Raw genomic sequence first — 14,136 nt, 5'->3', positions numbered from 1 at the left:
CGCGGGCCGTCCCTCCGGCCCCCGTCGGGCCGAGCCCGAGGAGTCGGCGCTGCGGGGCCCCGAGCTCGTGCTCCCGGCCGCCTCGGGCCGGATCCCCCAGCTCCTCGCCCCGCGCTGCTTGGGCCCCGTGGCAGCTGGGCCGAAGCAGTGCCGCCTCCTGCGGCCGCAGCGCGGGGTTGGGGTTGGGCTGGGCCACATCCCCTCGCCCTGGGGTTAGGCTTCCCCCGCCCCCCTCCTTGCAGCTGGTGGTGCCTGCTGCCGCTGGCAGAGTGGGATCGGGACTGCCCGTAGGATCTGGCCTGCAGACATGGGCACTGCTTATGCAGCCCACCGGGGAGAAAGGGTGAGCTCCCCTGGTCTAGTCCAGCCAGTGTGATTTGCATTTCCCTGGGCACAGGGGTCTCTAATCTGCTCTTCAAAATTTCTGGCAAAGGAGAATCCGCTCCAGGGTGCTTCTTGCCTTGCTTCTCTGGTAGTTGGCAAGTTTTTTCTAATAGCCTAAATCATCTTTGTTGCAACAGAAGCTGCTCTCCTCTCGTCCTGTCCTGTGGGGGCAATTGTTCGTAACGTTCCTTATGGCCTCTGGCACATGTTATATTTGCCATGTGTTGCACACAACTATTAAAATGGTGGACCAGTCATGAAGTTGTTGCTGGTTGAAAACATTGGCAACGCGTAGGGGGTGCACGTGCACCCCCTGAGATTAGTGGTACACTCCCTGCGATCGGCTGCTGGTGATGTTGCCAGTGGCGCATGCGGGCGGTCACCGCTTGCCATCCTTCCCCCCTCGCTGCCGACACCGCCGGTGGCATCTGTGGGCAGTCCCCAATTGCTGCTGGACAGTGGCGTCTGCAGGTGGTTCCCGACCACTGGTTGGCACTTGCCACTGATACTGCCACGGCTGCCTGCGGGAGCTCCTTGCTCACTAACACCACCACCACCTGTGAGTGGTCGCCATGCACCCCCAGCCTCCAGGGGCATGTGTTCATGGTTGTGGCGCAGAAGTATCCCCCAATAATTTTAACATGTTGACATGACAGATGCAATGTCTGCCATGGGCCTTGTGGACCACCTTCACTGTCTTTGTATTTTAAAGCATGATGCCAAAACAGTGCATATTCCTCTTGTGTCTTACTCATCCCTCCTGGGGAAACGGCAGAGTTAGTTTAGCCTTTTTGAAGTGATATATCGCACACTTGTATTTGTGTGTGAGCCACTAGAACCCCCAAATCTTTTTCTGGGCTTCCCATACATGCAAGGGTTCCTAGCTTCCCCACCTCCTAATAGTATCACATTATTGACTTAAAGCTTAGATAAAGAGTTTTAATACATTTTAGTTTTTTAAAAACTAAAACATCTTTTATTCTTTGCAGAATTAATAAATCAAAGCACAGGGGATGTCGTGGTTAGTAGGCAACCACCGATCCTCTGGATCATGGTGTGTGCATAAGAAGTCTAGTCACCAAGACTTTCGACATGTACCCTTAGGCAAGAAAAAGTATGGAGTGGCAACTGCCCAAGACTTACTGTCCCTGCTTTAGACAATTGTGACAATCCAAAGGCCAGACAGAGTCCAGATGTTCAGTGCCTCAGTGGTTGTAGCTTCTGCTAGAGAGGAACAGACAGGGTGGATCTGATTTAAATCAAAGCAATTTAAATCACTGATCAGGAAGCGTCAGTTTAATCATTGTTTTCTACCCAAAGTGCATTTTTTTGGTTTGATATCATTCATTCATTTAACTTCTTGAAACTGCACTTTTAGAGAAAGGTAAGGACTGCGTACACAAATTTGCAGAGACACGAGAGCTGATCGGTAATCAGGTCTGTTATCTCTCATCTCCATATACGGCTGTTAACAAGGATGTTATCTCTGGAGAGACAAATCCACAGTTTGAGAACTGAAACTAAGCATCACAGAGATACTTAACGGGATCTTCTAGACTGAGCACTGAGTCCAATTGAATAGAGTAGTTTTTTTTAATCTTTACTAATCTATAGAGGAGCCTCTGGGAACCTCATAAGATTGGGACCCTGATATAGTCTATGGCCTGTTGTGACTTACTGATAAAAACTTTTCTAAAAAGGTTACATGAATCTATTTTCTCAAATAGTATATAATTAGAAGTTATAATCCCTATTCCATGATGATGTCTTTGAGCTTTAACACATCTTAGATTAAAACTACCTTTATATAGGTGGTGGTTTTTTTTAAAGTATCTTACCAAAAAAATAAAAAATACAATTAAAATTTATTTAAATTTAAGAAATCTGACTTTTTTAATCATTACTTTTTATCCCCCTTGAGAACAAATAAGAACTGCTGCTGACTGCCCAATGCGTCAGCAAGGGCACATTTCTATCAGGGTGATGTCCCTTAGCTTTTTTCCACCCAAGGAGTAGCCACAAGGCAGTGGGGTTTAGGATTTTGAGGTGCCCTGTACTTGCCTGACTCGGGAGGTTGCAACATTGTGGTATATTCTAGAAGAGTGGCCCCACCCTGTTGCCCCCAGGCCCTCCAGTTGGATAAAGTTTACAGTCATACCCCAGACCCAGGCCATGCTTAGTGCTCTGCTAGTCCAATTCTGTTTGGAGTTGCAGGTTTTTATACTTCGTTAAATGGAACTTTTTTCCATCAAACATGATTTCCAGACATCCTAGTTTTCTCTGTTTTAAAATAGAAAATTCTCTCAGAAAAACCCATTGCAAAATCTCTTGATTAAAAACCCCTAATCTCTGATGAAAGGCCATTGTATATACAGGTATCAGTTGAATGCAGTGTTTTATTGATAGATTTACAGTTTTAAAGCAGTGTGGAAGCCTACCAGTGCCTCAATCGCTACAGTAGAATACGTTCTGAATACAATACCTTTTGGCATTTGATTTTGGGTTTTTTATCATGGGAAATCAGAAGTCCTGCTGTCCTGGTCACTTATCAGGATGCCGGTCCAGCTGCAATTGTCCCCTCTCTCCCCACCACTGGTTTGGGTGCTGAGCAGTCCTGATATAACATTATCCCTCACTCCCAAGCCACAGCCTGCCCTAGCTCTGCCAGTGCCCCTCACTCCCTGACTACCTCCTAGTTGCTCACTCTCAGCAGCAGCAGCTTCCCCACCCCCATGCACCAGGATGTGGTGGGTGGGTGTGGGGTTTTGTGGTGGGGGGTTGTGGTGCACACTCCCCACTGCCGGCAGCTCAGCAGCAGCAGGTGGTGGGCCCTCGGGGCATTCATGGCTGTGAGAGCCCTTGGCAGTGTGCACCTCTGGCAGAGTCCCAGGCCCTGCACGTGCTGGCAGGAAGCCAGCCTGGCCTGTTGGCATGTACCTTCACACCAGACTGGCTTGGCTCCATATCAGCAGGTGCAGATCGCAGCACTGCAGGTGGGAGCCATTCACCATCGGGCCGGGCAGCCTCTGTACCTCCATGTGTGGCTTCTCACTGGAGTGCTGGAAGCCCCACGTAGAGGCACAGAGCTGGCTAGCCCAGCCCGATGGCATGTGAACCAGGAGCTGCACACCATGGAGCTGGGCGGGCGTTGTGCCTCCATATGCAGCTTCCAGCACTCCAGTGGGAAGCCTCATGTAGGGGTAAGCAGGAGCCCACCTGGCTTGATGGCATGTGACTCTGTGCCTCCATGTGTGGCTTCCTGCCTGGCCTGATAGCGCACACAGAGGCATGGCATAGTGTGCCATTGGGCTGGGCAGGGCTCCTGCTTGCCTCCACATGCAGCTTCCTGGTGGAGTGCTAGAAGCCCCACATGGAGGCATGGAGCCAGCCAGCCAGTCGGATGGTGCAGCAGTTTGGCACCCGCCCTGGTCTCTGGCACACTGCAGCATCCCCTGAGCTGCAGTGCTGTGCTGTGGCCACTGCTGCCTCCTTGTGGGAGTGGGTGACAAGGCAGGTGCCCTGGTGCTTAACGCTGCTAAGCACCTGCCTGCCCATCCCCACCCCTGGTGGGGCGTGGGCATGCTGCCTGGGTTTTCCCATGCTAGCCTGAGCGCGCCTGCGGACACCTCCCCCCAGCCCTGCCAGTGCCCCCCAGCCCTGACTCTCAGCCCCCCGCCCCCAGCTGGTCCCTAGCCCCCTACAAGTCCCTCTTACCCCACAGGCTCCAGAAGAGAAAGTGAGCCTGAGCCAAGGCCATGCTTCTTCCCTATCTCCCTCCCCCTTGGGACCAGGCTTAGGGTTTGCTGCCCTTTTTGCAAGAAGCTCTTGCAGGCTGGAACTCTGCCAGCCTGCAGAGACCTCTTTGCAGCAGTGGAAAATCCTCATGTTTCTCTGTTAAAATGAAAAATCTGCATTTTTCTCTGGTAAATGGGAAAATCCATGGGTTTGTTTTTCTGTTTTGTTTTTCCATGGGAAACAGAAAACCTGGATCCCTGATGATTTCTAATCATCCTTGCTTGTATCTATTCTAGCTGCAAAATCCAAGTGCTGAAGTAAGGGAATTTGCCTGTGCCAGCATTTCAAAACTGTTACAGCAGAAGCATACAATCCCAGATTTTCTGCAGAGAGATGTTGTCCGGTGTTTAGGCCCTATGTTGCTAGATCAAAGTTTAGCTGTTCGTGAGACAGCTGCTGGAGCTCTCCGGTAAGCATTTAATAAATAAAAAATGTAAGAACGCATTACTTTGATAGATAGCTAAGACAAAGAGTTTCTAGTATAAGAAAAATCAAAGAAGAATGTCATCTTTCCAGTTTTCTCCTTAAAGTATTTCTACATTAAGAAATATTATAGACCAAAGTTGGTGATGCATATAGTAGCATGTAGGTGGTTAAACAAGATATTTTTTTTAGAAGTTAAACCTAGCATATTTTTTAAATCAGTTACAGTAGAAGTAATTGTGGTTTGCTTGCATTTTACTTTTTGTCTTGCTTCCTCTGTAGAGTAGGACAGGTTTTGTTTTGTTTTGATTTTTCCTTAGGATCCTCTAAGCAAATATTCACTCACACTTTTGCTGCTGTTTTGGCAGCAGGCTGTTGTCAGTGCCCTCATCTGCCTGGCTTTAACCTAGGGCATGATGGGTATTGTGTCTCACAGTTGAGTGTGATGGTTTAATGTGGTGATTATGGGCATCCCTTAATGGGGATTAACGGAGTCTCTTGCCTCAGAACCCAAGGGACTGGATTTGATGACATAGCCACAATGAACTAGAAGGGGCCTAAGTACATTTCATTAATAGTGTTTTAAAATAAAGTCAGGTAACGTCTGATCAAAAGCATTTCACTTTCAGAAATCTCAGTGCCTGCGGAGGCTTTGAAGTTTGTGATGACATGGTGACTAAAGATATCATGACACCCCTGGTAGCACTTTTGAAAGAGGTATGCCTATTTCTTTACTTCTAATTTTTTTTAATTGTTCCAGTCACTACATTTTTCCCCTTTGAAAAACGCTACAAGACCTTAATTGTATCTTAAAACTGCAACATTGGCAGGATTACATTAGAGGAGTCGCTTGAGATCTGGCAAGATTCATGTGTCTCCTTGTCTTAGATTTGTAAATGGTTTGTCTTTTATTTTTAACTGATATCTAGCAAGTAGATTTGGAAAAGATGTCCATAACATAACTTTCCTTTTAAGAATTGCAACTAAATCCTTTCTAGAGAGGAACTCTTCAGGCATGGTTTGTTTAAAGAGCCCTAGAGGTAAATTTAGAGATTCCAAGAAAGGACCTGATTCTGTGTTATTTGCCAGCTTGTATCTATGCAGTGTCCCACAAGTTACTGGGACTTGTTGTGGCTATAAAAGCTTTATGCTGATAGATATGACTGCAAAATCAGGACTCGGGTTCCTGGCTTTGAATGTTTACCTGTGTGGCACAATTCAGATCCACCTTCAAACTTGCATCCTATCTCTAATGAGTATTACAGTTATGAACAACCTCTACATTAATGACTGAATTTATAGTTGAAGAAACTACTTTTTTTGCAACCATGAACAATAAATATTCTTAACATCTTTAATTATTCCATATCATTTCTGTTTGGTCTAGTAGCTAAGACACAAAACTTCAAGCCAAGTTGTGGTTCCATTTATCCATTGACCACACTGGTTGCTTTCCCCATTTATAAAACATGGATAATAACCATGTTAGTAAAGCACTGTGTGATTAGTGAGTGTGTTTCTAATTAGCGTTGTCAAAATTAATGGAAATGTGAAGACAGTGTTTGTAAGTAACATGTATAGCAAAGTTCAAGGTATAAATTTATTAAACATTTGTTTACCAAAAAATGGGCTTTTGAAAACTACCAAATGGAAAACAGATATCATACCAGATGATTTTGTAAACATTTGCCTCTCTCCTGTAGAAGGTAACCATTTAGTTTTTACCTGACTCTTCCCATGGAGAATTGCACGCTAGCTCTAAGCTCTTGACCTGAGATCTCTAGTTTGCTCTGCTTCTAAGTGTGCCTTTCTCTTAGCTGCTCTGTTTATGTTTGCTTACAGTGCAGTGCTGGACTCGACGCCAACCAGGTCTCCCCAAAGAAATGCAAAGATACAAACAAAAATTATATTGAAGACATAGCCAATGAGGCTGTTAATGTGCTTTGGAATGTATGGTAAGCGCTGTGTAATTATCAAATTGGGTAGGGCTTTTCTTAATTATTTAGTTCCCCTGAAAAATAGTTTCACTAGGAATATACTAACTGAAGGAAAAGAGGAATAACTTTCCTTATGTGTGAAGATCAGTGCAATAACACAATGATTTAAAGGATGCTTGTATCCTCTTTCCTGCAGATACCTGTCCGCACAACTTTCCATGCAGTCCAAATGACCTTTTGTTGGTTGTAACCTTTCCTCTCTACAAATTCTGTGGGTTTTGGATAGTCATTTGTCTTGTCTTATATAGAACTCTTTACAATGACTAGCAACATTTACTTTAATAAGTATTGTATTATTCTTTGTTTATATATTAGTGAGTGCAATGGCACAGCAGTATCTATATTCAATAAAGAGGGTTGTTTGGATGCCATGTTACAGTACTTGAAGAAGTTCTCCACAAATGTAGATCTGGCTATCTCTGCAGGTAAGTGATGAAAGAGGATGGTAGTGATCTTAATGTAGTTTAATTTTAGAAATGTAGAGATGTCTCATGGCAATTCACAGACATTTTAGGGATGCTATACATTTACAAATGGAAAAAAGACTTCAGAAAAGAACTTGAAAATGTTTGACTACTAATGAGGTTGAATTTCTTGTGCTTGTTTCCACTGCAGTTGGATATTTCTATGGGAGGAAAAGTATTGTGGACATTCAAAAGATATGAAAAACTAATTTATGGTTGATCTGTCTTTTTTTTCTTTGTTTTTTTGCCTAACCAGTTACTGTTTCTCTTTATATAGTCCATCAAGGTCTGATCTTTCAAATGCTTCTGTGTAAGAGTAACATAAGTCAGTAAAGCTAATCCTATAGGTGAAGTTACTCATGCAGAAGTATTTGCAAGAGTAAATATGTGATGCACGCTGACCCCAGATTTGATCAGATTAGCCACTGAGACACACTGCTAGTGTGTTCTCACACCTTCCTGAGTGCCTTTCAATCCCAAACCCCCTGTCTGCTGTTTGCTGCTTGACCACTGAGAACAGGCTGAGATACTCCAAGCTGACCTGTCAGCTTTACCTGTCTTGCCCACATCTTGTCAGCTTTTAACAGAGAGGATTTTGCCACCTAAAAGAATCACACCTTTGTCTGGTCATGTGCTCAGAAATTTTAGATCCTTCTTTCCATAGAAGAGGACTGTTTGTGTGGCCAAATAGTCTCTAGTCACATCTACCACTGACAGTACTATTATAAAAGATAAGAACATTTATTATAAAAACAAGAGCAATCGTAAGAAATCAATAACCATATGTGGAGATGCAGATAGAAATATAAGAATAAAGAAAAGAAGATAATAGAATGATGATTTTACCTTATCCCTGCATCTTAGCTCTAAGGTCTAAGAATGTAACTCTCACGTCTCAGCTTCACAGGTTAGAAAGCAGCTGCTGCCTCTGATCTTCCTGTCAGGGCATCCTGCAACTTCTGCAGCCAGAACACTCAGCCCCCTTAGCTGAAGATCTGAAGTCATTTCTAGTGTCTGAGAAAACTAAAGACAAACACTTGCTCTCATGGCAAGACTTAAGGATGGTTTCTTATCTGGCTATTTACATATGTTACATACATACTATACATATAACTTCCTGTCCCTTCGGGTTCATCTGTTTATGAGAGCAGAAGTCTTTCTTGCTCCAGTAATGACGCAGGGAGCATGTGCATCTTTTCGGACATATCCTAAGGATACCCTCTCTTAATTTCCCCACTGTGAGAAATATCCTTTCCTGAATAGCCTGTTTCCAAGTATTATTCTTGCTACAGTTCTCTCCTTTTACAATGTAAATTTATCATTGTCTCCAAGGGCCTCATTCATAGGCCTCAAATCAGGTTGGCAAGGGTCAGTTTGACTGGCCATTAAACATACCTAAGTCAGATGTCAATTCTCAATGATTACTTCTCTCAGCTATTTAGGCTTGAATCATCTCCCAGGAAAACTCATTGTCTGAGGAGTAACACCTAAAAATCATTATTAAATTATGAAATCTAGGCCTACTAAAACATGTAAACAATACATTTACAGTAAAAGCTGCGTTATCCGGCACCTTAGAAACCAGCGTGCTCCATTAACTGGCATGCAAAAGCAAAACCGGAAGTGCCTACTGTGGCACTTCCGATTTTGCCGAGCCCCCACGGCCCAGGGCAAAGCAGCCTCCGTGGGGCCCCCCTCCCTGTCCCCCAGCACGCTGACACCAGGGAGGGGCAGCGGCGCACCAGATGTGGCAGGAGGGGCAGCAGCCCGAACAGGGAAAGACGCCTGTTTGGGCCTCTCAGGTAACCGGCATATTTGGTTATCTGGCACCCCTCCCATGGTTGCCACATAACAGAGCTTTTGCTGTCTATCAGTTGCCACAATGTAGAGAAACATAAGGATGAAGAGACTAAATACAGCTTGACACTATCCGTATGTAGAGACCACATACACCATATCAGTAAAATGAATTCAAGAAAACCTGCATGACGTTCCACAAACACCTCTAAATATTGTGGGTTTGTGACAAGGTCCTTATGTCACTTCTCTATATGCTTCCTTAATTAAGAACAAAGGAGAGAATTTTTTGTTAATACAGTAAAAGCTTTGTTATCCAGCATGAGTGGGGTAAGGTGGGTGCCGGTTATCTTAAAAATTCCAGTTATCTGAGAGTTATACCCTGCGCAGCCAGGATTGTAGCCGGCCCAGCAGGCAGGTAAGTTTCTTTCAATCTACTTTTGTTTTATCTGTGCACTAGGCAGGCGCAGGCTGCAGCTGCGGGCTGGGCTCTGCTCCCTGTCTCTGCGCCTCACTGCTGAAAGTGGCTCGGTGTGATGTGCCAGGCCAGTCCCGCCACCTGCGTGGAGTGTGGCTGAATAATTTATTAACTTATTAAATTCCAGTTAATGAAGTATTCTGGTTAGTGAAATGCTGGTTAACACAGCTTTTACTGTATAAGAAAATGATTGATCGTTAGGTCAATGTTGTATCACAAATTACTTTTATCCTGTATTTATGGAATAGAATAGCTTTTAGAATGATAATAGCCCCTCAAATTAGAGCAAACAGTATGCTTTTCTTCTTTTGTCTCAACAGCAAATTGTCTACAAGCAGTGACAGAAGATAATCCAGAGCTGCTTTCTTCTTTCAGTTCTTCTGCACATCAAGTATTGGAATCTGTAATGCTGTCCTCAGATACTGCCATGGATTATATCCTTTTAAGGACATTGGTGGCAGGTATAATTTAATGGGACATTATAACACATTTGAGATGTGAAATATAGCTGCAGAGCTCAGTATGCATAAGACTTGTTTTTTTCTTGTGCTAAATTTTTAGTAGCAAATTATGCTGTCATAGTGCCAGCTAGAAGTGAGGCCTTGGTAAATTGTTTGTAAGTACGTTCTTGTCAGATTGCCTGGAGTTTTATACTTCTATTTCATTACTGTCTCATATGAGATACCCAGTATATTTAGAACATGCTTGAAAACCGTTGTATATTCTGTCCCAATCTGGCATGGAGTTAACAGTTTATTTGTTTCTACTAGTGAAGCAAGGCAGTAATAAATGTTAAAGACTATTCTGATCTTGACTTATTGAATTGTTTGAAAATAGACTTTGAACTCACCTTTAGCTAGAACAGTTATTAAATGTAAACATTTTTTTTAAAACAATTTCTAACATGATTAGTTTGGTCACTATAAGCAGGGTCAAACTTGTACTGAAATGGAGATTTGGAAAATAGTTTTGCAATAGTTTGGCTTGTCTAGATCGACCAACCAAATTTGGTCTGAAATTGTTGAAACAGTCCAGAAACTGTTTTCATAAGTGTGTTTTTTGGGTTTGTTTTTTTTTTAAACCCATCTGCTGGGAAGCAAACATCCCGTCTTGTATTGATCGTTCTAGGTGAACCAGTGATGATTTTTTTGGCATTAAATGAAATTAAGAATCCTCCTGTCTTAAGTGTACAGTTCTTGGAAGGGAAGGATTTTATTTAATTATGTTTCATTTTGATTACATACAAGCATGATACAGAATAGAAATAAGTTGCTTATTAAGGAAGAAATACAGAATTAGGATAAAGGGAGATGCTATTAAGAAAATAAGTTTGAAATTAAACTAATTCAAGTCTTGGTGGTTCACCTATATCCCAGTTTCTACAGAGCAGTGCTGGTGACATATTATGTTCAGCTTTCTGCTGAGGTTTGTCATAGCTTGAGGTTTTAGTCCCAGACTGTTTGCAGGAAGTTTGTGCCTGCATCTCTTGCTGTTGCATAGCTCAAGTTTATAGGAAGATCCAGAAATTTTAAGCAGGAACAGAGTCCTTATGCTCTTTTAAAGGAAGCAGTTATTGCCTTGGAGGAAGGAATTAGAAATTAGAGCTGAGTTCTGTTCCCAAGATCTTTTGGGAAAATCAAAAATTTCTTTGTGCTTCAGATTATCGTTACTTAAATTGGGAATAACAATTATCTTTAAAAACACTTGAATATTCTGAGTGAATGATGTGATTTTAAATGATGAATATGAAAATCACAGCTTGTACTCGTTGTAAAAGCTTATGGCTGCAAAGAAATCATATGTTCTATAGTTAGTTTTAAAGGGGTTTTAACACTGACTCTCTCTTGTTTAGGCACTGGCTGGAATATAAAAGATACCATCCCATCCAATAGCTTGGCAAGTACAGTTAATGCTATGTTGAAGATTTTCTCAGAATCTTTAGCAATAGATGCTGGTGAAACTATTATTCAGATGAAAGAAGCTGAAACACAACGGTTAAAGCTTGCTGCAGAGGCAGAAACTGAGGAAAATATGGATGACATGACAGACAAATCTATATTGAATGAAGATGCTGAAATGGAAGAAACACCGAAAGGAAAAGCCAGAAGAAAAAATAATGTTCTGGATCTGCTTCCAGTAAGTATGGCAGACTAGCTGACAGGGTTTAGTGTAGTGCTTTGCTTCTAATTTTGTTTTTGATTAGATGTTAGTCAGCTTAACTTTTCTGTTTAGCCTTATTCTTACAGATGGCTGGATGGTCTTAACTGAAATTCTCCCTAAAAACTGAGCCTACAACTTTTTTTGTTTTAGTATCACAAGTCTATAGGAAACGATTGAAATTTCAACTGAGAATAAAGAACTCCCATGCCTGTCTGAAGGAAGCAGCTGTTTCTCTGAGGGGGGGATTAGAAACTGGGAGCTTCTGAGTTCTGTTCCTGGGGCCACTGGCAGACATTACACTTAAGACTTGCTTAGCCAGTTAACGAACCTGGCCACATGTTTATGCAATTAATGGTACGATAAAACATGGAATGAGCCACAAAATTATAACACATTTTGTGTAATAATTTTGTGGCTGGCTCATTGTGCCTTAAATGAAACATTTGGCTAGGGCGCTCCAAGCCCTCTGAGAGCACTGGAGCCTTTGAGGGGTCTGGTACTCTCCCAGCATCGGGAGTGCCAGTCCACTGATCAGCACTCCTAGCCTTGGGAGCTTACTGGAGCCCATGAGGGCTCTGTGCTCTGAGGGCTGGGAGAACCGATCAACGAGCTGGTGCTCCCAGTGCTGGGAGTGCTTTGGCCACACATTCTTTTTAAGGTGTAGTAGGAACCAGCCACAGAATATTATACATTTGTGTTTCTTATGAGCTCTCAAGGCTAAATCTGACTGGCATTCCCAGCCATGGGCATACTGGGTAGCCAGCCTGCAGCTTGCTGTGATTTCAGGCTCCGCCTGTACTGGCAGTATGGTGTGATTGGGATCTGATCCCCAATCCCACAATTGCACTTTCTGTCATGAGCATGTGGCATGGCAGGAGGTGTAGTTGTTGGGGCTGGAGATCAGATTCCATTGCACTTTTAAATTAATACCTGTCAGTGGCCTCAGTGTGTCAAAAGAAACTTTTCTGTATATTGGAAGCTTTTACATGATGTGGAGCACTGGGTGTCAACCTTTTTGGCAGCTGTGCCACGAGTTAAGCACTGTGTCCCTCCCAGCTATCACTCCAGTCCCTTTCCCCTGCCTCATCTGCTCTGCTTTCTGCTTCCTGCCCTGTCGGCCACTGTGCTACCTGCCTCCCTCCCTTTTCCCCCCCATTCTGCCACAAGCAACACACACAGGCTACCCACGTCATAGATTCATAGATTATAGAGTCGGAAGGGACCCAGTGGATCATCGTGTCCGACCCCCTGCCCCTGGCAGGAATGAGGACCGAGGTCAGACGACACCAGCCAGGTGACTGTCAAGCCTCCTCTTGAAGACCTCCAAGGTGGATGATAGCACCATCTCTCTTGGAAGCCCATTCCAGCCTGTGGCCACCCTTATTGTAAAAAACGTCTTCCTAATGCCTAACCTAAATCTTCTCTCCACTAGTTTGCATCCATTATTCCTAGTTACTCCCTGGGGCGCTCTGGTAAACAGCACATCCCCAATTCCCTGCTGTCCTCCCCTGATAAATTTATAGGCAGCTACAAGGTCTCCCTCAGCTGTCTTTTGTATAGGCTGAAGAGATCCAGATCTCTCAACCTCTCCTCATAGGGCCTTTCCCAGAGACCACTAATCATGCGAATGGCTCTCCTCTGAACCCTCTCCAGATCCTCCGTGTCCCTCTTGAAGTGCGGTGCCCAAAACTGGACACAGTTCTCCAACTGCGGCCTGACCAGTGCTGCATAGAGGGGGAGCATCACCTCCCTCAATCTGTTGGTCATGCATCTGCTAATACACAACAAGCTGCTTTGTTGATGGCCTCGTTACACTGCCGGCTCATGTTCATCTTGGAGTGAACTATGACTCCAAGATCTCTCTCAGCCTCATTTGTGGCAAACGTGCTGCAAGTTGGTCACCCTTGATTTGGAGAATTACCATAGCAATTCAATTGCAGTAAAGACATGCCTGTTATTTAGCCTGAAATGCATGCTGAAAACTTAATTGGGAAGGTTAACCCCAGAAATAAACTGAATTGAGCCAGTTTGGAAGGTGCATCATGGAAAAGGACAACTTTGAATGAGACTGGTTTATATTGTCCATACTGTAACAAATAGCCTGCCGTTGTTCTTACAGATAGATAATAAAATGATAGAGAATCTAATCTCTGGAGTAGAATATGATTTGGGAAGAGGGGCCAGCTCACACGAAGGCATTGGGATCTTCTGGAATAAAAATGTGGATAGGTCTTAGCAGGAACTTCAAAGGCTGACTTGATAGAATGTGAGGCTGCTGTGTTTTTAATTTTTAATTTTTTTTTACCTTGCCCTGCAGCCTGTGTGCCCTCAATGTCCATATCTCATAGGAAATGTCTCAAAGCTATTTCTAAAGTATAATATCTCATGTGTCACTTCAGAGTTGCTGTCAGACATGGTCAACTAACGGCATTCAAACATTATCCCAGTTACTCTGGGTTCCATCCAAGCAGACCTTGCAGAAAATATAAGGAACAGTTTTTCTTGTTGCTTCAATGACTGAAACAGCTATGTTGAATTAAGTACTGATATAGAGCCTGAAGTCAGGCCTGGTTTGCCTTGTGTTCATTTTTAATAATTTCCTTATTGAATTGCTGCCTTCCAATCCCAAGCCCCCCCC

The 14,136-nt window shown here is 43.6% G+C and overlaps 1 protein-coding gene across 2 annotated transcripts in view; it reads left to right on the top strand.

The window, feature by feature from the left end:
- The first annotated feature begins 4,032 nt into the window (after positions 1–4,032).
- The window catches only part of HEATR3 (HEAT repeat containing 3), a 31,519-nt gene continuing 21,415 nt past the window's right edge, over positions 4,033–14,136 (top strand). Inside the window, exons 1-6 of one of the 2 annotated variants that reach the window (XM_025213612.1) lie at positions 4,033–4,588; positions 5,232–5,319; positions 6,445–6,557; positions 6,915–7,024; positions 9,659–9,799; positions 11,191–11,474. In XM_025213612.1, the coding sequence (XP_025069397.1) occupies positions 4,536–4,588; positions 5,232–5,319; positions 6,445–6,557; positions 6,915–7,024; positions 9,659–9,799; positions 11,191–11,474 (789 nt within the window). In that variant the 5' untranslated portion in view covers positions 4,033–4,535. The remainder of the gene's footprint in view (positions 4,589–5,231; positions 5,320–6,444; positions 6,558–6,914; positions 7,025–9,658; positions 9,800–11,190; positions 11,475–14,136) is intronic. The other variant, XM_025213613.1, reaches the window with a different exon arrangement.

This window comes from Alligator sinensis, unplaced genomic scaffold (assembly GCF_000455745.1).
Source record: "Alligator sinensis unplaced genomic scaffold, ASM45574v1 scaffold933_1, whole genome shotgun sequence".
Lineage (NCBI taxonomy): Eukaryota > Metazoa > Chordata > Crocodylia > Alligatoridae > Alligator > Alligator sinensis.
The sequence above is the reverse complement of the archived record's forward strand: the minus strand, read 5'-3'. Positions and strand labels throughout refer to the sequence as shown.